Below are 24,653 nucleotides of genomic sequence, written 5' to 3'. Positions count from 1 at the left end.
AAATCTGGTTTTGTTAACGTACTCTTCCAGTAAAATCTACAGCTATATTTGTTTAATCGTTAACACAAAAATCTTTTCAAATAAACAACTTTGCATTGTATTGTCACTTACAGTTTTTTTATGTTGCAATTTTACAACTTTTTGGTGTTAATTCATAGGTGACATTAGAGCAGATATTTTGAAGTTCAGTGTCAGTCTGTGGGAGGCAGAGGTTTATGGAGCAGCCTCTAGTGTCCGTCAGTGGTATTACAGCTTTAACCATCCAACAGACCAGAGTGTTTATGTCTGAACCTATGATCCACAACATGTGGATTATCCTGATCCTCCAGGGCCCGGCTACTCAGACTGATGTGGAAACCCAGTGTTGTGTTCTGGATCAAGGAAACAGTCTGTGATGAAACCACAGGAGATCACAGAGGGTCTACGGTAGAGGGTCTACGGTAGAGGGTCTGCTGTAGAGGGTCTACGGTAGAGGGTCTACGGTCGAGGGTCTGCTGTAGAGGGTCTACGGTAGAGGGTCTGCTGTAGAGGGTCTACGGTAGAGGGTCTACGGTAGAGGGTCTGCTGTAGAGGGTCTACGGTAGAGGGTCTACGGTAGAGGGTCTATGGTTGAGGGTCTATGGTTGAGGGTCTATGGTAGACCGTGGAGGGTCTACGTTAGATGGTCTATGGTAGAGGGTCTATGGTAGAGGGTCTACAGTAGAGGGTCTACAGTAGAGGGTCTACGGTAGAGGGTCTACGGTAGAGGGTCTACGGTAGAGGGTCTACGGTAGAGGGTCTATGGTTGAGGGTCTATGGTTGAGGGTCTATGGTAGACCGTGGAGGGTCTACGTTAGATGGTCTATGGTAGAGGGTCTATGGTAGAGGGTCTACAGTAGAGGGTCTACAGTAGAGGGTCTACGGTAGAGGGTCTACAGTAGAGGGCCTACAGTAGAGAGTCTACGTTAGACTGTGGTGTATTTACAGTCGGAGGGTTTGACGTCATCCAGATCCAGGTTTTACTGGACATGTGAAGTTTGCCCTCACACACCTGTTTATGATCATATTTATCACCAACATTTTCATATTCTACTGGCAGGTTTACCAGGGTGAAGGTTTCAGGATCTGAAGGATCAGGATCTGGTCAGAGGGTTGATTAATCAGTTTATGGTTCATTATTATCCAAGCGAAAATGGAACTGATTAAAGTTGGACTGAACTGGACTCTGCTCCAGTGGAAGCTCCGCCCACTTCTATGGTTAGACTGATGTGCATCCAGATCACAGCACTGGACCATAGAACAGAACCAGGACTGGACCATAGAACAGAACCAGGACTGGACCATAGAACAGAACCTGACATAGAACACATTCATTTGGTTCTGATCCACATAGAACAGACGCTGACGTACAGGGACATTGGTTCTGTTTACATTCAGGATCCGAATATGAAGAAATTTAAGCAACACTTGAAATTATACAGTTTAGAAAATGAACAAAATAAACCTTTATTAACTTATATAGATGGTTATTCAGGTGGACCACATACTGGACCAGTGTGTGGTCCAGTACATGGTCCAGTATGTGGTCCAGTTTGTGGTCCAGTATACATATACTGTACACACACACCCACCCACCCACCGACACACACACACACACACACACACACACACACACACACACACACACACACACACACACACACACATCTGTTTTGTTGGAGGCTTGTCCTGGGTCATATTGGTGGGTTATGCAACAGCTGCTCCAGGGCTCTCCAGTCCTGCGGTCGTATTTGCATGTGTTTATAGAGGAGGGCGTATGAGGTGTGGGATTGAACCTGACGAGAGCATAAAGAGTGTTGGAGTGGCTCCACAGCAGACACACCTTCAGCTCACACAGAGTCAACATGGGGCTGAAGACGGCGCTCTGGGGACTCTCTGTCATCGCCTTCATCATCATCACAGGTAAAAGTCCCATTAATGTTCATTAAGTAGTAGAAGATTACCCGGGTTTACTCTAAACCTGGTCTACATGGACTCTAGAAACCTTTGGGTTCAGGTTTGGACTGTGTCTCATGTCCTTTAACGTTTATGTTTTTGTGGTAAAAAAAAGTATTAAAGTTCACATGTATTCTCCTCCAGTTGAAGTACAAATACTGTAGTAAAAGTAGTAAAAGTACAAGAAAACTGAACCTTAAGTCACATTAATTAAAATGATTAAACTAATTGGAAACAACAGGATGAAAACCAGCAACATTAACGAACGAGAAGGTTTTTAAAAAGTAAAGTTTATATTTACTGTCAGTTTTATCGACTTTTATATTGGTTTGATTTTCATTTTTTTGAGTTTTGTATCTAAGATGGTGTATCAGCGCCACATCGGAAAAATAAAAACACTTGTAACTACGAGAATAAAATTGTAATATTATGAGAATTTCATTTGCACTATAATATATATAATAATATATACATAAACATATATTTTAATAGACCAGATCCCTGTACACTTCTACTCACTGTATAAAACTCAGATTGGAACTCTGTACATATAATATATACAATATACTTATATATAGTAAAAATCCACTGTAAATAATATATACATAAACATATATTTTAATAGACCGGTTCTCTGGACAAATCCACTCATTTATTCATATTTATCTGAACTATTTTTAACCCATTCTTGTCCTTGTTTCTAGTTTAATGTTTGTTTATTTATTACGTGTATGTTTAAATGTGTTTGTGTTTATGTTGAAATCATACATCATGAGCAAAGAAAAACCGAAGCCAAATTCCTTGTACGTGTTCACAAACTTGGCCAAAAAAACTGATTCTGATTTATTTTATATGGCGCCAATAAACTGTCGTATGTTTCCAAGTGGTTCTTATTTTCATATTTTGCATTGTGTGCTTCTTCTTAAATTATTTTCTTTTTTTTTTATTGTTTCCATCTTGTCTGATTTATGTCTTTTAATTCTGTAAACCTTGACCCATTAAAACTCGCCACAAAGTAAATTTAAAAAAAAAAAAATTGAAATATTTATTCGCCTTTTTAACATAATCCAAACAAAAAATGTCTCCATATAATTTTGTTTATGTTATATTTTTTGCATCACATTTAATATATCGGGTGTTTTTTCCTCACAACAATGTTAACTTTAGATAGAAAAATAGATTTTACCACTAACGTTTTGAAAATATAGAACAGCTTAGGTAGTTTTCTTTTTTCAAATAAATCTTTTTACAGCCTTTTTTTTCCCTTGAATGGCAACAAAATTTCAGCAGGTTTATGAGGAAAGTATTGATCTGATTGATTATGAATGAATGAATTTATTTTGGTTTTACATCAATCATTGTTTTTAGTGCATCAATCGTAATAAACATAAGAACCAAAAAGTGTTAGGCTAGAAGCACAAGCGAATTTTTTTGCCTGTCCTTTTCACCTGATCGAGGATTCACACCATAATAATAAAAAATAAAAAAAATCAACAACAACTAAAACATAGCTACCATCTCAATTCAATATTTCTAAATAATTTCAAACTTAAGGCACTTGTTTTTTTAAGATAAAGATCTGTGAACCTGACGTAGCACAGATGATACAAATGGTTTTAAAGAGTTAAGTTGTTTTCAACTTTTTCAATAATTTCTATAGTTTTTGACATTTATACTTTGTTTTCTTTACATGCTCTTCATCTTTACTTCTTTTATGTACTATAGTTTCTTTTATATTGTCTTCATCTTGTTGCATCTTTCACATCGTTTCCGTCTCATTGTGGGATTTACATAATTTTTCCAACTTTCCATTTGTTTTTTCAGGCCTTTTTTTGTCCTTTATGTTATTTCATGTTTAAAATCTTGTTCTGTGTTGTATGTTTGACTTCTTTTTAGTAGTTTTCATCCTGTTGTGTTCGTCACATTGTATCCTTTCATCTATTTTGCATTAAATTTGGGCCGAAGCTAACGGTGGCTGAAGCTAACGGTGGCTGAAGCTAACGGTGGCCGAAGCTAATGGTGGCTGAAGCTAACAGTGGCTGAAGCTAACAGTGGCTGAAGCTAACAGTGGCTGAAGCTAACAGTGGCTGAAGCTAATGGTGGCTGAACCTAACGGTGACTTTCAACGTCAATTCGTCTGTCGATATATTTACGAAAAAGTCTGAAAATGAAAAAAGTGTTTGGTCAAAGTCATTAAACACATTAATTTACTGTCACTGAGGAGAGAAAAAAGGAAATATTCACCTTTACTATCACAGAATCACAAACATTAAAAAAAAAAAAAATCTTAAACTGAAAGTAATTAAAAATTAACAGTAAAATGATTCAAAATAAAAATACTGGCTGATTCAACTCTGAAGCTGGTTCAGAAAATATTACACATGTTCAAATGAAGGCAGTAAACAGTTAAAGATTCAAACTGAAAGATAAAAGGTATAACATAAAATAAAATAAAATAAAACAAAACACCAAAAGAACGTAAATGACAAGACAAAAATCTTGAAAACAAAATCAATAATGATTCAACAGGATGAAAATGTCATAAAAGGAGAAAAACAACATAAAAGGTAAAACAAAAGAAAAGGATTAAACTGAAAAATGACTTAAAAGACAAAATGACCAAATGTTCAGTCATTTTAAACATCTCTTATATCATATTTTTTCTTGCGTCTTTTAAATTTTTTGGACGTTATCCTTCACATTATTGTTATTTTGTTACACAGATTTTTACATTTATTTATTTTTTATTTTTACGTATTTATTTATTTTTACATATATTTTTTTGATTTTTGTTTTTACACACACACACACACACACACACACACACACACTGTATATATATAAAAACATTTTTTTCCCCTCATTGTATCATTCTCGTTTTTTATATATCATTTTTGTTTTTTTCCTCTTTGTGTCATTTCTGTTGTGTTTTTCTTTCTTTTTTGTTCTATTTTCATCATAGTCCACTTTTTTTTTCTCTTTTCAACATCATGTTTAGACTTTTCTTGTTCAGTCTTATATAATTTTTTTTTAAGTAATTGTCTTAGTTTTTGTCTTTTACATATTTTTTTTTAAATGCCATTTTCATTCCGTTGTTTCTTTTTATCCCTGATATTATTTTTGTCTTTTATGTCTTTTTGTGTCACTTATGTTTTTTTCTGTTTTTTTTACAATATTTTCATCTTGTGTGATTAACGTTATTTCACGTAATTTATTTATTTTACTTTTTTTTTTTTTAACTTTTTTTTTATATCTTATTCATCTTGTCTTTCACATGATTTTTTTAACTGAAATGTTTTTTATTCATATTTTTTTCCTCTCTGTGTCATTTCTGTTGTATTTTTCTTTCTTTTTTGTTCTATTTTCATCATTGTCCACTTCTTTTCCCCTCTTTTCAACTTCTTTTTTTGTCTTGTGTGTTTTTTACAGTACAGTGATAAAGTATTTAGTTCAGTCTTTGTATTTATTTAATCTCCACTGAACTGTTTCATCATGTCTTCACATCTCATGCTGTTTTTTATGGATCTTATAAATGTTCATATTCAACATTCATCTGTTTTAATCCTTTCCATGTCAGCGTCTGATGTGTCTTTTTATCACCGTCGTCTTGTTCAAACCAGGTCAGACATGAGGTATTTTTTATAGAGTTCAACCTTAACGGCAGGTAATGTGATATCAGGCGGCTCTCATAAATGTTTCCTGGTCAAATAAACCCTCCTGTGGAAACATCATCAGGTAAAATCCAACTCCACCAGTTTGTTCTGTTTTCTGGATATGAACCGTTTAATGTCCTGAAAAACCCGTAGATCAAAAACATCTAATTTAAAAAATAATTATTTCAACAGTTCACAAACATGTGACGCTTAATGTTCAAACACATTTATTTACACATCTGTCTGTACTTTTTCTGCTTTTTTCTGCATAAACACCTTAAACAACCTCAGCTCTGCTCAAAACAACCACATGATTTTAATTATTTTAGGGTTTAAAACATGTTGGATAAATGTGTCAGAGTTTTATATCAGACTCTTGGACACGTTAAACATGATCAAAAACACTGATTTTATTATATGAGTAGTTTTTATTTAGTTCAAAAAATGACTCGTTGACTGACATTAAAAACTATGGAAGAAGATTAGGGCCACTGGAAAAAAAAAAAAAAGGTCCTATATATATTTTATTATTATTATTATTATTATTATTATTATTATTATTGCAAAAAAGTCAGAATTCTAATTTTTTTTTCTGAGAATAAAAATAAAAAGATATATATTGGACCTTAATTTTTTTTTTTTTTTCCCCCTCAGTGGCCCTCATCTTCTTCTGTAGTTTTCACAAAAAAAAAAATACTAATGCAATGAAATAAACAAATTACTGATAATCTTTGACATGTCCAAAAATCTGTTTATAAGCTTTTTTTTTTTCGTAACAATGCTTCTGTCCTCAAGGGTCTTTTATGTCTTTTTTTTTGTTGTTGTTGTTTTTTTTTACAAATGTTTTTCATAAAAATATATAAAACCATCATATATCAGTAGTTTTTCTGCTTTTTTCTGTATAAACATCTTAAACGACTTCAGCTTTGCTCAAAAAGACCACATGATTTTAATTATTTTAGGATTTAAAACATGTTGGATAAATGTGTCAGAGTTTTATATCAGACTCTTGGACACGTTAAACATTATCAAAAACCCTGATTTTATTACATGAGTAGTTTTTATTTAGTTCAAAAAATGACTCATTGACTTACATTGAAATCTATGGAAGAGGATTAGGATCATTGGGGGAAAAAAAATTAGGTCCTATATATATTTTATTATTATTATTGCAAAAAAGTCAGAATTCTTACTTTTTTCCGAGAATAATAATAAAAAGATATATATTGAACCTTAATTTACTATTTTTTTTTCCTCAGTGGCCCTAATCGTCTTCCATAGATTTCACATTTTTAATTTCATTAAAAAAATAAATACTAATACAATGAAATAAACAAATTACTGATAAGCTTTGACGTGTCCAAAAATCTGTTTTTAAGGTTTTTTTTTTTTTTTTTTTTTTTTTTTTTTTTTTTACAACGTTTCTGTCCTCTAGGGTCTTTTATGTCTTTTTTGTTTTGTTTTGTTTTTACAAATGTTTTTCATAAAAATATACAAAACCATCATATATCAGTATTTTTTCTGCTTTTTTCTGTATAAACATCTTACACGACCTCAGCTCTGCTCAAAACAACCACATGATTTTAATTATTTTAGGGTTTAAGACATGTTGGATGAATGTGTCAGAGTTTTATATCAGAGTCTTGGACACGTTAAACATTATCAAAAACACTGATTTTATTACATGAGTAATTTTTATTTATTTCAAAAAATGACTCATTGACTGACATTAAAATCTATGGAAGAAGATTAGGGCCATTGGAAAAAAAAAATTAGGTCCTATATATATTTTATTATTATTATTATTGCAAAAAAGTCAGAATTCTGACTTTTTTCTGAGAATAATAATAAAAAAAATATATATTGAACCTTTATTAACCATTTTTTCCCTCAGTGGCCCTAATCGTCTTCCATAGATTTCACATTTTTAATTTCATAAAAAATAAATAAATAAATAAATAAATAATGCAATGAAATAAACAAATTACTGATAATCTTTGACGTGTCTAAAAATCTGTCTATAAGCTTTTTTTTGTTACAATGCTTCTGTCCTCTAGGGTCTTTTATGTCTTTTTTGTTTTGTTTTGTTTTTACAAATGTTTTTCATAAAAATATACAAAACCATCATATATCAGTATTTTTTCTGCTTTTTTCTGTATAAACATCTTAAACGACCTCAGTTCTGCTCAAAACAACCAAATGATTTTAATTATTTTAGGGTTTAAAACATGCTGGATGAATGTGTCAGAGTTTTACATCAAAGTCTTGGACACGTTAAACATTATCAGAAACACTGATTTTATTACATGAGTAGTTTTTATTTAGTTCAAAAAATGACTCGTTGACTGACATTAAAAGCTATGGAAGAAGATTAGGGCCACTGGGAAAAAAAAAAGGTCCTATATATATTTTATTATTATTATTATTATTATTATTATTATTATTATTATTATTATTATTATTGCAAAAAAGTCAGAATTCTAAATTTTTTTCTGAGAAAAAAAATAAAAAGATATATATTGGACCTTAATTTTTTTTTTTTCCCTCAGTGGCCCTAATCTTCTTCCGTAGATTTCACATTTTAAATTTCACATAAAAAAAATACTAATGCAATGAAATAAACAAGTTACTGATAATCTTTGACTTGTCCAAAAATATGTTTATAAGCTGTTTTTTCTTTGTTACAATGCTTCTGTCCTCTTGGGTCTTTTATGTCTTTTTTTGTTTTGTTTTGTTTTTTACAAATGTTTTTCATAAAAATATATAAAACCATCATATATCAGTAGTTTTTCTGCTTTTTTCTGTATAAACATCTTAAATGACCTCAGCTCTGCTCAAAACGACCACATGATTTTAATTATTTTAGGATTTAAAACATGCTGGATGAATGTGTCAGAGTTTTATATCAGACTCTTGGACACGTTAAACATTATCAAAAACACTGATTTTATTACATGAGTAGTTTTTATTTAGTTCAAAAAATGACTCATTGACTTACATTGAAATCTATGGAAGAGGATTAGGACCATTGGGAAAAAAAAAAATTAGGTCCTATATATATTTTATTATTATTAATGCAAAAAAGTCAGAATTCTTACTTTTTTCTGAGAATAATAATAAAAAGATTTATATTGAACCTTAATTTACTATTTTTTTTTCCTCAGTGGCCCTAATCGTCTTCCATAGATTTCACATTTTTAATTTCATAAAAAAAATAAATACTAATACAATGAAATAAACAAATTACTGATAAGCTTTGACGTGTCCAAAAATCTGTTTTTAAGCTTTTTTTTTTTTTTACAACGCTTCTGTCCTCTAGGGTCTTTTACGTCTTTTTTGTTTTGTTTTTACAAATGTTTTTCATAAAAATATACAAAACCATCATATATCAGTATTTTTTCTGCTTTTTTCTGTATAAACATCTTAAACGACCTCAGCTCTGTTCAAAACAACCACATGATTTTAATTATTTTAGGGTTTAAGACATGTTGGATAAATGTGTCAGAGTTTTATATCAGACTCTTGGACACGTTAAACATTATCAGAAACATTGATTTTATTACATGAGTAGTTTTTATTTAGTTCAAAAAATGACTCGTTGACTGACATTAAAATCTATGGAAGATTAGGGCCACTGGAAAAAAATTAATAAATGAAGGCCCACTATGAATTTTTTAAATTATTATTATTATTATTATTGTTATGAGAATCCAATGAGGTCATGAAAGGGTTAAAGTGAACACAAACCAGTCGGATCAGTTTCTGTCACAACATATGATTAATGTCAAGGGTTTGACGCTTTTGAAAAACCACATTCACAAAGACAAAGTAATTATTAACTCTAATGTTTATCAAAACCCACAAAATGACAATGACCTCATCAGATAAAGAACTAAGGAACCTTTATTTAGACTCAACATGTTTCATCTGTCACAGTTCCATATTTTATTCACTCACCTGTAAAGTTTCAGACATTTTTTAAACTCAGTTTATTGGAAATAATAAAGTTTGTGCTTCATTCTGTTTCAGGAGGTGACGCCCAGTTGGACGGTGAGTTTAGTTTAAACGTTTTCAATAAAGATTCACATTGAAACAACATTTTAATGTAAAAATATCACATTTTAACCCAAGAAAGTTTGGATTTATTGAGAAAATATTTAATTTTAACTGAAGGCAGTTTAATTTTATTATGAAAACATCATACTTTAATAGAAGAAAATGCAATTTTATTGAGAAAATATTTTATTTTAACAAAAGAAAATTTTGTTTTATTGTGAAAGTATTTTAACAGAAGAAAGTTTAGTGTTATTGTGAAAATATTGTATTTTAACATAAGAGAGTTTAGTTTTATTGTGAAAATATCATATTTTAACATAAGGGAGTTTAGTTTTGTTGTGAAAATATTTCAACAGAGGAAAGTTTAGTTTTATTGAGAAAATATCGTATTTTAACATAAGAGTTTAGTTTTATTGTGAATATATTGTATTTTAACATAAGAGAGTTTAGTTTTATTGTGAAAATATCATATTTTAACATAAAGTTTAGTTTTTTGTGAAAATATCTTATTTTAACATAAGAATATGTTGCTTTAATGTGCAAACATCAGATTTTAACATGAAAATATTTAGTTAATGTGAAAATATCTGAGTTTAACGGTAGAATATTTATTTTTAACATGAACATATCTCATCTTTAACCTAAAATTTCTTATTTTAATAAAAAAATATGTCATTGTAATTTGAAAAATGTGTTCATCTACCTTTAACTTTTCCCTCTGATGATACTGGTGTGTGTATTTTTTTTGTTTCTGACCTGGTGGTGATGACTTTATCTGACTTTATCTGACTTGATCTGACTTTATTTGACTTTATTTTCCTTCCAGTTTGCGGCCTTGCTCCTCTTAACACTAAGACCTCAAAGATCGTGGGCGGTGAGGATGCCACTCCGGGGGCGTGGCCATGGCAGGTCAGTCTGACCAGGTCTGGAACCCACTTCTGTGGCGGTTCGCTCATAAACAGCCAGTGGGTCCTGACCGCCGCCCACTGCCTCCCCAGGTGAGTGTCCGTGTGGTCACATGACCCACGCAGTGCTGGTATTATGGTCTGTCTGGACTCGCCCGATTTGACTCTGCATGAACATGAACATCCTGTGGGAGGACGTTCTGTCCTGAGGTTCTAAAGTTCTGATCCGATCCCGTTCCCCCTGGTGTGTTCAGTTCCAGTACCACCAGCCTGGTGGTCTACATCGGCCGAGACACCCAGCAGAGCACCAACCCCAACGAGGTGTCCCGGACGGTCACCCAGATCATCAACCACCCAGACTACAACAGTGACACAAGCGAAAATGACATGTCCCTCCTGCGGCTGTCCTCAGCGGTCGACTTCACCAACTACATCCGCCCTGTGTGCCTGGCGGCGTCCGGCAGCACCTTCGCCGGCGGGACCGACGTCTGGATCACGGGTTGGGGAGACATCAACAGCGGAGGTGAGAGACGATTCAGGATGGGTTTAGGTCCACGCAGGGTCCAACAGTCTCCTGTGGTCACTTTGGTCTGTTTGACCTTTGACCTTCAGGAATCATATCTGTTTCATCTTACATTGATTTATTGCTTGTTGTTGTTTATCTTCCTTTGTTTTCATCTCATACAAAGTAAAACCCTGCATTAAACACACCTCAGTAATAGAATCAGAATACTCTATAACAGGGGTCTCAAACATGTGGCCCAGGGGACAAATGCGGCCCGCCAAAGGTTCCAGTCTGGCCCCTCGGATGTTTTTGCCAAGTGCAAAAATTCCACAGTCTTGAATTGAATTAAGCAAAAAAAATTTTTTGCTTGAATTAAGGAAAAAATCTTCAATTAAGCCAAAAAAAAAAATCTCAAATTTAGCAAAAAATCTTGAATTAAGCAAAAAATCTTGAATTTACAACTTCAAATTTTTGTCTTTGTTTTAGAGCAAAAAATAACATTAAATTATGAAACTAGAAGCACTCGGAGATCGCAGACCTCCGCCAAGGCAGATCAGTGCCCCGGATTTGGATGAAAATTTCAGGAAATGTTAATACTGGCACAAGGACGAAATGATTAAATTTTGGTGGTGATCGGGGGGGTGGGGGGACCACGGGGGCCCACTGATTGGCTTTGGCGGAGGTCTGCGCTGTCTTTTCTAGAACAGCACTTGTAGAGCTCAGACCTCCGCCAAGGCCGATCAGTGGGCCCCCATGGCACCCCCACACCCCAATCACCACCAAAATTTAATCATTTGTTCCTTGTGCCAGTATCAACATTTCCTGAAATCTTCATCCGAATCCGTCCATAACTTTTTGAGTTATCCTGGACACAAACAAACAGACAGACAAACAGACAAACAGACAGACAAACAAACCAACGCCGACAAAACCATTACCTCCTTGGCAGAGGTAAATATTTCCATTTACAATCTATCCTGTAACAATATAATGTGAACAACCTGAACAAATATGAACAACCTGAAATGTCTAAAGAAAATTAAGCACAATTTTAACAATTTTCTGCCTGTTCCTCAGTGTTTAGTGTCTTTGTAGATCTGATCTAGAATGAATATGTAGAAATGATAAGTTCAGGCAGAATATTGTTAAAATTGCACTGATTTTCTTTAGAAATTTCAGTTTTTTCAGGTTATTCACATAGTTTATAAAAGTAAGTATTTTTATAATTTAATGGTGTGGTTTTTTGCACTAAAACAAAGACAAAAATTTGGACATGTCATTATTTATAGGTTATTAAGTTATTATTTTACTGGTCCAGCCTACTTGGGATCAAATCAGGCTGAATGTGGCCCCTGAAAGAAAATGACTTTGAGACCCCTGCTGGATAAAATCTATATGTATCAAAAAATCATGGAAAGGAATGTTTCTAGGACCTAAAAACTGAGTTTGTTCAAGGTACTCTTTGAAAAAAGGTATTCATAAAGTAGTCAAACAGGAAGAAAACTTCAAGGCACTCCCATCATGCCTTTATTCTCATGGCACAGTCATATATAGACCTTAAAAAAACACTTCAACATGTTTCGGCTTCAATCTTCATCAGGAAGTCGAACAAAACAGAAGTCTGGAAAACTGTTGGTTCTTTTAAAGTTGGTCCTGACCAATAGGAACCTGCCAACTGGGCATAAGGGAGGGGCCTGCAGGTACAGAAACTCACCTATAGAAATAAATACAAATACATACATGACAAAGATAAATAAAGAACAGAGCAAAATCACACATCCCTGTTTATATGGAGTAAAAATGATGTAAAGTCTTTAAAACCAAAAAATAAACAGTTCTTTACAAGAATACAGAAAAATACGACTCTTCGTTTAGGCCAGGGGGTGTAGTCAGGGTGCGATCGGTCAAAAAAACAGAGGGGGAGATGTTTTTTTTTTTTTTTTTTTTTTTGGAGTGGGGGGGCAGCAGTTATATACATGGGGGTGCGGTCTATAACTAATGTAACTAACGCTGGCATGAAACAAAAGTGAAACTTTACTTTCCTCATCCAACTCCTGGTTCTATTCCTTGCTTGTTTCCTCGCTTATGCAACGGATCTTACCTGAAATTTTCACACCCTCTAACCTGTATCCACTGGACCCCCTCCACTGCTCTATGGCACCCCCCACAAATGCTGGGCCCCATGAATTTATGACACCCCCCCCTCTTTACGGCTTTAGTGCTGTTCTAGAAAAGACAGCACAGACCTCTGCCAAGGCTGATCAGTGGATGGGGACTTTCGCAAATTCTGAGACTGTCGACCAGGGGCGCTGCTACCAGTTATGGGCCCCATGAAAGCATAATCAGTGCAAACCCCACAGAAATTGTCTATCTTCTCAATCTGTCAGGCCGAGGGAGGTGTACGTGGGGGTGCGGTCCATAAACGACGTCACTTACAATACCGTGTAAACAAAACTTACCATGCTTTCAAAGCTTGCCTCTCAAAAGCTACACCTCTTTATACAGTGGATCTTACATGATTCCTACACAACTTGGATTTTTCACAAATTCTATATCCACAGGGCCCCCTCCACTGCTCTGTGGGCCCCCCACAAATACTGGGCCCCATGAATTTGTCATGTTTACCCCCCATTATTGGCACCCCAGCTGCTGACAGTTGGGTTCAGGTGAACGCTAGTGTCAGTAATGTAGGTTATGGGTGGAAGAAAACTGTCACAACCTGATGGTATTTACATTGGTTGGTTGCCCCCCCTAACCCTAACCCTAACCCTAACCCTACCCCCCCCCCCCATGTAAAAAACAGAGGGGGTTGATCCTCCCCATCCCCCCCAACAAATCACTACCTGGGTATAGTGGCTTGGAGTTTAAAAATCCAGAAAGCCTCCTTTTGCTTCTGTTTCTTTTGTCCGTCTCCATTTCTCATGCAGGATGTGGTCAATGCCAACTTGTTGTGGTGTTGCCAGATTGCTATTGTGGAGTTGAGCTCATGTTTTGCCATGGGGTGATCTATGTTTCCAGTTCTGTTTGCACAGAATCCCTAACACAATTATATAACAATGGGTTCTACCAATTATTGATATATAATCCCACTGAGCAACTATGCAGTCGGAACTGGAAACATAAACGACATGGCAAAACATTACCTGGAACGCCACAACAGCAACCCAGCAACACCATTGAAAGAAAGGACGTCATTCAGATAATTCCGATCATTAAAGTTTTCATTGATAATTACAGCCCATAATAATACATCTAAATTGCTTAGATTTGCTGCATTTCACCAGTACAAAGTGCATGTTGTTGTCTTGGTAACCGCCATAAAAACCCAGAAGAAGAAGAAGAAGAAGGTGTGGATAAGTCCATTGTTTGTCAGTCAAAGGGTTTTCAGTTCCTTACTCTGGTACACCAGTAAGACCCAGAGGAAGATCCAGTGGCTCTTTTGTCTGTTTTGGTCCAAAATGTATGAAAACTGCGGTCGATCATCACCAAATTCATTCTGTGACATAAATAGAACTGAAACCCTTGGTCTATTGTCCATTTGAAGCAGACAGAGGCTTTAGGTTCTGGAGACGAATTTATCAGACTATGAACAGAGTTTAACACTGACAGGACAGAAGAAGAAAACAACTGAAAGAATGAGAACTATTGGTGTTTATTGGTATCTGTTATGAGAAGCATGAAGTTATCGGTTATCAGTTGTAAAAATCAATTATTTAATATAATTAATTATATCATTATTAATCATGTTTAGTTTTAAACAGATGTTTGATGTGGTTTTCAAATGTCAGGTGAGGATTCAGTCTTACACTGAGGTTAGGGTTACAGAGGTTGGAGGAGGAGATGACTTTGGTTTTAACACGTAAGGATGGTGAGTGGAGGTAGGGGTATGGATGAAGATGAAGATGATGGTGAGGTAGAGGAGGGGCTGGGGTGAGCCCTCGGGTACAAGTGTGTTTCATTAGCGTAACAACCAAAGGAGATGCCATGACGGCTGATAACACGCCCCAGTGGCAGCAGGTAAAGCAGTGGTTTCCAACCTTTTTTACTCCTGACCCCATTTTAACATCACAATTTTTTGGCCCCAGACATTCAAAACTGAGACGTTTGTTTTGCTAAAATCAATTTGTTTTTGATCATGTAATAGTTTTCTCTCCTCTGTTTCAAATCCAGGTTAATTTTAGAGAACATTTAGTCTATTAAATGTGTATTATTGTGGATGGAGGCAGTAAATCCAGGTGTAGATTACTGCACAAAGGGAGAGTTTGATTTTCCTTGGTCAGGATATGTACAGTCATTCCAGCTTGGATTTACAAGGCTGACAATTAATACTGCACCAACATTGAACTGAAACTATGAATTATGAAAGAGCTGCAGCATCTGAAATCGACCACAGTGAAAATTTGACAGATAAATAGTACCACGGTGCTTCAGTTTCAGCTTCAGAGTTTGTCATGTCTTTTATGTATTGGGATTGTCTCTATCAACTTCACCATATATTTTTTTTAGTACTTTTTTTTTTTTTTTTTTTAATCAGCTACTAGAAATTTCAGGTGACCCCATTTGAATTCCAGGCGACCCCATGTGGGGTCCCAACCCCAAAGTTGAAAAACACTGAGGTAAAGGATGAAGAGGAGTGGGCCAAGGGCAGATCCTTGTGGGACATCACGGCTGGTTGGGACTAGACGTTACTCAGGCTCTACAGTCAACAGATGACATACGGAATGTCCACATGGGTCATATCTGATGGCCATGTAAAGATGATAACCTGCATTTTACACCAGTTATTTACATGTGACTGTCGTGGAATGTATGCGGAAATGACCAAAAATAGTCGCTTGCCCAATAAAGGGTAAAAGCTCTTTTCTGAAGGCGAAGATCATCCTTCCAATCTCCTGCTGAAGTCTGTGTGATGAAGTGTACATTCAGGCACGAGAAACGCTGCAGAGGATGAACATGTTGCTTTGTAAATCAGCTGTTGATGGAAGAGGAGCGTAATCTGTAGAACGATCAGAAACATACCAAATCTACAGTTATCAGCTGACACATGAGCATCACACTGGGGTTGGGTCTGTTTTTACTAGGTTTTAGGAAGCGTAGGACTCAAACAGGTTCTGCTGGTTCCTTTGTCATGGTCACTGGTTCAAGGTTGTGTTTGTGTCGGTTCATGTGAGTCAGGGTTCATGCCTGACTGATCCCAAACCGGATCAGTCAGTTCTGACGACACTACTGTACGTGGTTCCACAGCCAGAATATTCCAGTGGCTGAAACAATTACAACTGTGTCACCTTTGAAAACAACAAATGCCTTGAAAGACACCATCTGACCTTGATCTGATTGATGAGTTAGGGAGTGGCCCCAGGTTTCAGTCGTGAATCATCGCATTGATCTGATCTCACCAATACTGCAGTTGATACGACAGTTGACTTATGAATGCGTTCTGCTGTAATTCACAGTCATTTGCGCAGAAGAATGATGAAAGTCGACTTAGGTTCTTGGAAAGAGGAGCTGAAATCAGAGCTACTGTCAAACATGTTTCACAAACCCACAAGGAAACCAAAACCTGCAATGAAAACAGGATTCAACATTGGTATTTATATCAAATACCACCAATGACAGCACCTTTAATAACACCGACACCAGGAAGGACTGGCAACTGGGTTAACCCTTTAAACCCTGAGCCTAAAAGGGTCCACCTGGACTTCTTTTTACCTCCACCAAGGACCAAGGAGGTTATGTTTTCATCTGGGTTTGTCTGTCTTTTAGCAAGATAACTCGTTTCTGTCTTGTGACTTTTCCATCGTTTCTGTGTTGTGACTTTGATACTTTTTTCATCTTCTTGTGGCTTTTACTTCACTTCTGTCTTGTTTTGAGTTTTACATCATTTTTGTCTTATGATTAATATGTTGCTTCCATTTTGTTGTGACTTTTATTACCTCCACCAAAGAATGGCGAAGGTTATGTTGTCATCGGGGTTCATCTGTTTGTTTTTTTGTCTGTCAGCAAGATAGCTCAAAAAGTTATGGATGGATTTTGATTAAATTTTCAGGTAATGTTGATACTGGCACAAGGAACAAATGATTACATTTTGGTGGTGATTGGGGGGGGGGGGGGGTGCTAATCTGCCTTGGTGGAGGTCTGCGCTCTCCGAGTGCTTTTCTAGTTCTTATTTTGACTAACTCTGCCAGAGTGAACCCGCCACTCAGGTTTAAAGTGTGTGCTATCCCAGGTTTAAAGGTGCTCCAGGCAGTTCAGGTCGTTGCCAAGGTTTCACAGTTAGTGCAAGGGAACAACCGGATCAGGCCTAAAGGTTTTTCAGACCCGGGACAGTAGGGTTAAGTCGCTGTTAAAAAAACGGTTGAGCTTCTGGGATTCTTCGAGTCCCCGGGGGCGCAAGTAGTGAAGGCAGGTAACCCCAGGGGTGGTGGTTTCTGCTGGAGTGGGGCATCTTTTCTGCACCTTCCCTTAGTTTAATGTTTTATTCTCTTCTATGATTTTAATGTAACTTTATTGTATTTTTTATAATTTATTTTTTACTGACATTCAGCATCAGACATTCACATTCGGTATGTCATATGTACATATATCATTCATCCGATGTCTGCTCCAAATGCCAGAGTAACATTTTTGTTTGATGTCCAAATAAAAGAAGAAAAAAAGAGAACAAAAAAAGTACAAGTAGCGAGTGATCTTTTCCACACAATCACAGATTTATGAAAACCAAATCAGGCCTACAGGGTGTGACATAGTTGACCCAGTTTTCCCAGTATGAAGCGAATTTCTCCAATTTGTGATGAACAAATGCTGTTATCTTTTCCTATTTTATAAATATCCATTGTGATTTCTATCCATCCATTTGAAGATGGCCTCTCCTTTAAAAGCCATTTCCTGGTAATAGTCTTTTTACACGGCAACAGCAAATTTTAATGTAATTTCATGTGTTTCTGTGCCTTTGTAAAGCACTTTGAACTGCCTTGTGTATGAATGCTGCTGTTCAAACACATTTACCTTGCCTAAATGTTGGAAAATGTTCTAAAAGGTTAAAAAATATGCTGAGTCCATTTTTCCAGAGACCTATTCTTTTCCCCAACACTTTTCTTTTCCAGACCTTTCCAAATCTAGCAATCATTTATAATTTACTGCATGTTATAATTCTGCGAAAATGCCTTCTTCTTCAGCTTCTAGTACAGACATGAGTGAAATTATTGTAATGATTCAATAAAATGTCTCAGGTTTCAGAAACCGTTGAAATTTTTTCAATTGCACCAAGTGATGAAAGAAACACACAAATGTATGTATTTTCCTCGTAAACAACTTAATCATTTGATCGTCCGTTTAATGCCGTTTCAATGTGTTATAGATCGCATTTCTATGGTTTATAGTTGATAGACGTAAACAGATGTCCAAAGCCCATGGAACAGAGACGGTTCCAGCTGCTGACGGCATGGGGAATTGTTTTCGGAAACAAAGTTGTTGCATGTGTTTATAGCAGGGCTCTCAAACTCATTTCCTTTCAGGGGCCACATTCAGCCTGATTTGATCTCCAGTGGGCTGGACCAGTAAAATAATAACAGAATAACCTATAAATAATGAAAACTCCAAATTTTTGATTTTAGTGCTAAACAACCCCATTTAATTATGAAAGTCCTTACTTTTATAAACTATCTAAACAAAAAAAAATGTAAATAACCTGAAAAAAAATGAAATTTTTTAAGAAAAATAATTGCATTTTTAACAATATTCTGCCTCAACTTATCATTTCTACATGTTCATTATGGATCAGATCTACAAAGACACTAAACACTTAGTAACAGGCAGAAAATTGTTCAAATTGTGCTGAATTTTCTTTAGACATTTCAGGTTGTTCATATTTGTTCAGGTTATTCACATTTTATTGTCACTGGATAGGTTGTAAATGTAAATATTTTCATAATTTAACGTTATTTTTTGGACTAAAACAAAGACAAACATTTGAAGTTGTCATTATTTGTAGGCATAGTGTAAAATAATTTTTTTCACTTCAAACTGAGAAGAAAATATAGTCATTATTTTTCATACGTTATTATGCTGTAGATCATATTGGTCTGTATGTGGAACCTGAACTAAAATGAGTTCCACAGCCTTGACTGTGGAATTTTTGCACTTTTCAAATTCATCCCATGGGCTGGATTGGAACCTTTGGTGGGCCACATTTGTTCCCTGGGGAGACGCCTGGTTTATAGTGACATCGATGACAGATGATGACGGAACAGGTCTGGAAGGGTTGGACCATTTCATGTGGTTTCAACCCGTTCCCTTTGCAACTCCGTTTCAAAGGGTAGCGCCAAGTGCAAAGGCCAAGAGGGAGGGGCTAAGGGGTGGATTGGGGTTGGGCGCAGATGTTTAACTATGGTTGTAAATGATAATATGTTACACAACAGCCACCTGAAAACATGCATGACATAATGGAACATGTGTGTGAGCTGCTGCCGGTTCAACCTCTGTCCTTCCCTTCGGCAGTGTCCCTTCCGTTCCCTGAGAGGCTTCAGGAGGTCAGCGTCCCCATCGTGTCCAACACTCAGTGCAGCGCCGACTACCAAGCTAATTCCATCAGCATCACAGACAACATGTTGTGTGCCGGTCTGAGAGAGGGTGGGAAGGACTCCTGTCAGGTGAGTCCATGTGGAAAACATCTACCCACACTTCACAGGTCCATGGCTCGAGGAAATAAAAGGTCCAAAAAAAGTCACAACAGGGCTTTATCTCCTGAATCAACTGTGTGTCAGAGGTGTTGAATAAACATCCCATAGTCAACAACACGCACCTAAAGAATGCAGTAGGGAGTGGAATCTGCAGACTCACTATGTCAACTCTCACCTAATGTCACCTGTGTTGTTGTGACCTTTACATCATTTCCACCTTGTTCTGTCTTATATGTTGTTTCTATCTTGTGACTTGTGTCGTTTCTCTGTTGTGACTTTTGCATTGTTTCTGTCTTGTGACTTTTGCATCGTTTCTATCTCGTGACTTCTGCGTTGTTTCTATCTTGTGACTTTTACACTTTTTCCATCTTCTTGTGACTTTCACTTCATTTCCATCTTGTTTTGACTTTTAATATTTACTAATATTACTTACTAATAATTAATATGTTGCTTCCATTTTGTTGTGACTTTTATTACATTATGACGGAGATTATGTTGTCATCAGGGTTTGTCTGTTTGTTTGTTTGTTTGTCTGTTTGTTTGTTTGTTTGTTTGTCTGTTTGTTTGTTTGTTTGTCTGTTTGTTTGTCTGTTAGCAAGATAACTCAAAAAATTATGGAAGGATTTTGATGAAATTTTCAGGAAATATTGACACTGGCACAAGGAAGAAATGATTAAATTTTGGTGGTGATTGGGCTCAGGGGGCGACGACTGATCAGCCTTGGTGGAGGTCTGCGCTCTCTGAGAGCTTTTCCAGTTTAAATTTCATCTTGTTAAGGAAAACAAATACTTCAGTACCGTGATGAAGTATTTATACCATGTAATTTCCCACCACAAATCCACATTATAAATTACACCGCCTGGCCAGAAAAAAAAGTCATCCCCCCAGAAAAGGTCACACATTCTAATATTTTGTTGGACCGCCTTTAGCTTTGATGACATCACACATTTGCTGCGGTATTGTTTGATAAGTTTCTGCAATGTCACAAGATTTATTTCCATCCAGTGTCGGATTAATTTTTCACCCAGATCTTGTACCGATGATGGAAGAGTGTGAGCACTGAGCAAAACCTGAACCAGCACAGCCCAAAGATGCACAATGGGGTTCAGGTCTGGGCTCTGGGGTTCCAGTCTGGGCTCTGTAGTTCAGGTCTGGGCTCTGGGGTTCAGGTCTGGACTCTGGGGTTCAGGTCTGGGCTTTGGGGTTCAGGTCTGGGCTTTGGGGTTCAGGTCTTGACTCTGTGGTTCAGGTTTGGGCTCTGTGGTTCAGGTCTGGACTCTGGGGTTCAGGTCTGGGCTCTGTGGTTCAAGTCTGGGCTCTGTGGTTCAAGTCTGGGCTTTTGGGTTCAGGTCTGGGCTTTTGGGTTCAGGTCTGGGCTCTGGGGTTCAGGTCTGGGCTCTGTGGTTCAAGTCTGGACTCTGTGGTTCAGGTCTGGACTCTGGGGTTCAAGTCTGGACTCTGTGGTTCAGGTCTGGACTCTGTGGTTCAGGTCTGGGCTTTGGGGTTCAGGTCTGGACTCTGTGGTTCAGGTCTGGGCTCTATGGTTCAGGTCTGGACTCTGGGGTTCAGGTCTGGGCTCTGGGGTTCAGGTCTGGGCTCTATGATTCAGGTCTGGACTCTGGGGTTCAGGTCTGGGCTCTGGGGTTCAGGTCTGGGCTCTGGGGTTCAGGTCTGGGCTTTGGGGTTCAGGTCTGGGCTTTGGGGTTCAGGTCTGGGCTCTGGGGTTCAGGTCTGGGTTGTGTGGTTCAGGTCTGGACTCTGGGGTTCAGGTCTGGGCTCTGGGGTTCAGGTCTGGGCTCTGGGGTTCAGGTCTGGGCTCTGGGGTTCAGGTCTGGGTTCTGGGGTTCAGGTCTGGGCTCCTTTCATCAGCTGGCGTTCAATAACTTGTTGCTATCTTAAAGATAATCACCTGTGCACTAATTATCCAATAGGAGGCTTCGCCCTATTTGTGTAGTTAAATCCAGGTGGTGACTTCTTTATTGGCCACTCAGTGTGTATTCAAAGATGATGGAACATGTCATGATGTGGTGGGTTTAATGGATCTGCTGTACTGGTACCACAGGGAGACTCCGGAGGCCCCCTGGTCTACAAAAACAGCACTAAGTGGGTCCTGGGCGGAGTGGTGAGTTTTGGAATAGGCTGCGCCCTGCCCAATTTCCCAGGAGTCTACGCTCGAGTGTCTAAATACGAGTCCTGGATCAAGAGCCAAATCACCTCCAACCAACCGGGCTTCGTCTGCGTCCCGAACAGCGACGGGTGCAGCAACAACGGAACAGGAAGTGGAGCTCCCCATCTGACGGCGGTGTCCTTCCCTCTGCTGATGTCCCTCCCACTGTTCATCTTCTCAGCGTTTGCGCTGGAATGAGGAGGTGGAAGTGGTTCAGACGCACAGACAGACAGGCCAAAGGTCAAAGTAGACCAGTGGTCATCAGCTGACCTTTGTCCTGTTCACACTGACCGACAGGAAGTGTCTTCAGGATCAGACAGAACACGTGAAAGTAAGAAACAACTAGGACCAAAACAGAGGGTTTGGATGTGAGTTATCGATGTCTATGGAGCTCCTAGAGTTCCAAAAGACAACCCACTGACCCCCCACAGACCTAGACCACCTTCTGTGGCTCATGATGGGAATGAGTTCATTTAGTTTCTAACCTTCTGCATAACAAATCAATCATCATCTGATTATGGTTTGTTTGGTTAATTGATTTTCCAGAAATGAAAAAAAAAAAAAAAAAGCAGTGAAATAGTTGTGTTTTTGCTGTGATTCAGATTTTCAAAGTTAATTTTTTACACTTCCAAATGTTTTTTTAATCTACCTTCAACCTTTCATGAGCAAGTTACAGCTAATTATTGACTCAAATGACGAAATTCTAATGAATCAATGCTAACGCTTTAACATGTTCTCTACAGAACCTCAGTGGGCCCAGGTAAGACCCCTGTGGTACCCCGGAAAGATGACAAACTCCACTTTTCTTGATGTTTTAAAGAATATGGGTGGAATAATGATTGAACTGTTAATCACAGAAGGTGGTCTTGGTCTCTGAAGGTCAATGTTGTATAAAAACAAAACACATGTGACTTGCTGGTGGACTTCAGGGTCTCCGTAGCCTCAGGTAACCTCCACTAGACCACAGGATTTCTTTCAGATGGTCAATAATTTGGTTTTTGTGTCAATATGAACAGGACATGGTCATGTCTGAGTGATGTTCTAAACCATGGATGTAAAACTCATTTTAGTTCAGGGGCCGCATTCACCCCAATATGATCTCAAGTGGGCTGTACCAGTAAAATAATAACAGTGAAAAAAGTAAAATTACATTATGATAATGTTTACATCCCCAATGTTTCCTTAAAAATCTGAGAAACATTAACAACTTGAAATATCTTCAGAAAAACAAGGGCAATTTTAACAATATTCTGCTTCACTTTATCATTTACACATGTGCATTACAACTTACATTACAATTACTAATACATAAAACATTTCTGCTGCGTTCCAGGCAACCCGTAACTCATGTTTTTCCAACCTTCTACTGGTGGAAATGCACTGGAATGTCAGTCAAATCTGTGACTTCCCACCCGTGAACTCGTACTAGATCCGTGTTCTCCCAGTTCCGAGTTCTGACGTCACGTAGCAATGGCGCCCCCCAATGGATGCAGAGTTTATGCAGATTGTTTATTAAAACAAGGTATTGCTCTGACATTATTTATCTGCAAATGTTCTGTATAATCAGCAGCGACTCTAGCGTTAGCAAGTTTTCAGTCCAATGAGTGCAAGAATAAATTAAAACCAAATACTAATCCAGATATACAAATAACAGAACATAAAAGGTAGAACAGCTTCTCTTGCCTTATGCGCCATTTTTCCTCCTCTGTTTCCCTCAAATAAGCAAAGAACAAACACCTTTAGTGATAGAAATGACTGTAAATGAATACAATGTACAGTCCGCCATGCTGGTTTGTTTACATCTAGCTCCCACAGTTCCTTGCACTTAAGCAGTGTGGCGTGACTTGCCTGGAACGTTACAAAGTTGTGAGTTGTGGTTTGAAGTCGTGACTTACGGGCTCAAAAACGGCCTGGAACGCAGCATTAGTAACAGGAAGAATATTGGTAAAATTACATTTACTTCTCTAAAGACATTTCAAGTTGTTTGTATTTGTTCAGGTTATTCACATTTTTTGTTTGTTAATATGAACATTTTTGAGTAATTTTACTTTTTACACTAAAACAAAGATCAAATCTGCAGTTGTCATTATTTATTGGTTATTATGATAATGTTTCACTGGTCTGACCCAATTGAGATTTAATTAGTCTGTGTGTGGAACCTGAATTTAAATGGTTTTTACACCACTGATTGATAATATCTTCATTGTAATTTTTGCATGTCACCAATTCATCCCATGGGCCGGATTTGGCCCCTGGGCCGCATGTTTTACACCTATGTTCTAAACAGACTTAAAATTGAAAAAATGTGTATTTAACATAAATATAATGAGTTTCACAGAAGAAGAAGTTAAACAAAAGATAATTTGGAAAGTAGAATCAATCAAACATCAAAAATATAAAATAAGTTGAACAGCTGAAATGTTGTGTTTTTTTCAGCTCCAGGAGTTAAATCCATGTGCACTTATGAGAACTGATCTGAAAAAGTGTGTGAACCAATGACTTAAAGACGCTGAAGTTTGCCTATAAATCAACTATTACCTCTTTCTTAATCCGTTTCCAGTTGTTTGTTCTAATAGAATTTGCTGCCTGTGGGTGATTTGCACTGAGCTCCTGCACTTTGGTGGTTTTCCTACTGAAGGTGGTTCACATGAAGGACGAGCAGCTCATGATATTAGCACAAATGTGGTGTTTGTGGAAGGGTTTGTCAATGTACTG

The 24,653-nt window shown here is 37.1% G+C and overlaps 1 protein-coding gene across 2 annotated transcripts; it reads left to right on the top strand.

Annotated features, from left to right (window-relative positions):
* The first annotated feature begins 1,814 nt into the window (after positions 1-1,814).
* LOC115423795 (serine protease 33-like) lies at positions 1,815-22,564 on the top strand. Of its 2 annotated transcripts, none has more exons than XM_030140846.1 (6): positions 1,815-1,941; positions 9,657-9,677; positions 10,510-10,681; positions 10,843-11,111; positions 19,590-19,741; positions 21,834-22,564. In XM_030140846.1, exons 1-6 carry the CDS (start codon positions 1,884-1,886, stop codon positions 22,134-22,136), a joined length of 975 nt encoding a protein of 324 aa, XP_029996706.1. In that variant the 5' UTR covers positions 1,815-1,883; the 3' UTR covers positions 22,137-22,564. The 2 variants fall into 2 exon arrangements, with proteins under 2 accessions (XP_029996706.1, XP_029996707.1); XM_030140847.1 differs by having other exon boundaries at positions 1,854-1,934; positions 9,653-9,677.
* Positions 22,565-24,653: the final 2,089 nt, after the last annotated feature.

Source organism: Sphaeramia orbicularis, chromosome 8 (genome assembly GCF_902148855.1).
Source record: "Sphaeramia orbicularis chromosome 8, fSphaOr1.1, whole genome shotgun sequence".
Classification (NCBI taxonomy): Eukaryota; Metazoa; Chordata; class Actinopteri; order Kurtiformes; family Apogonidae; genus Sphaeramia; species Sphaeramia orbicularis.
Note: the sequence above shows the minus strand (reverse complement) of the source record. Positions and strands in the feature narration are given on the sequence as shown.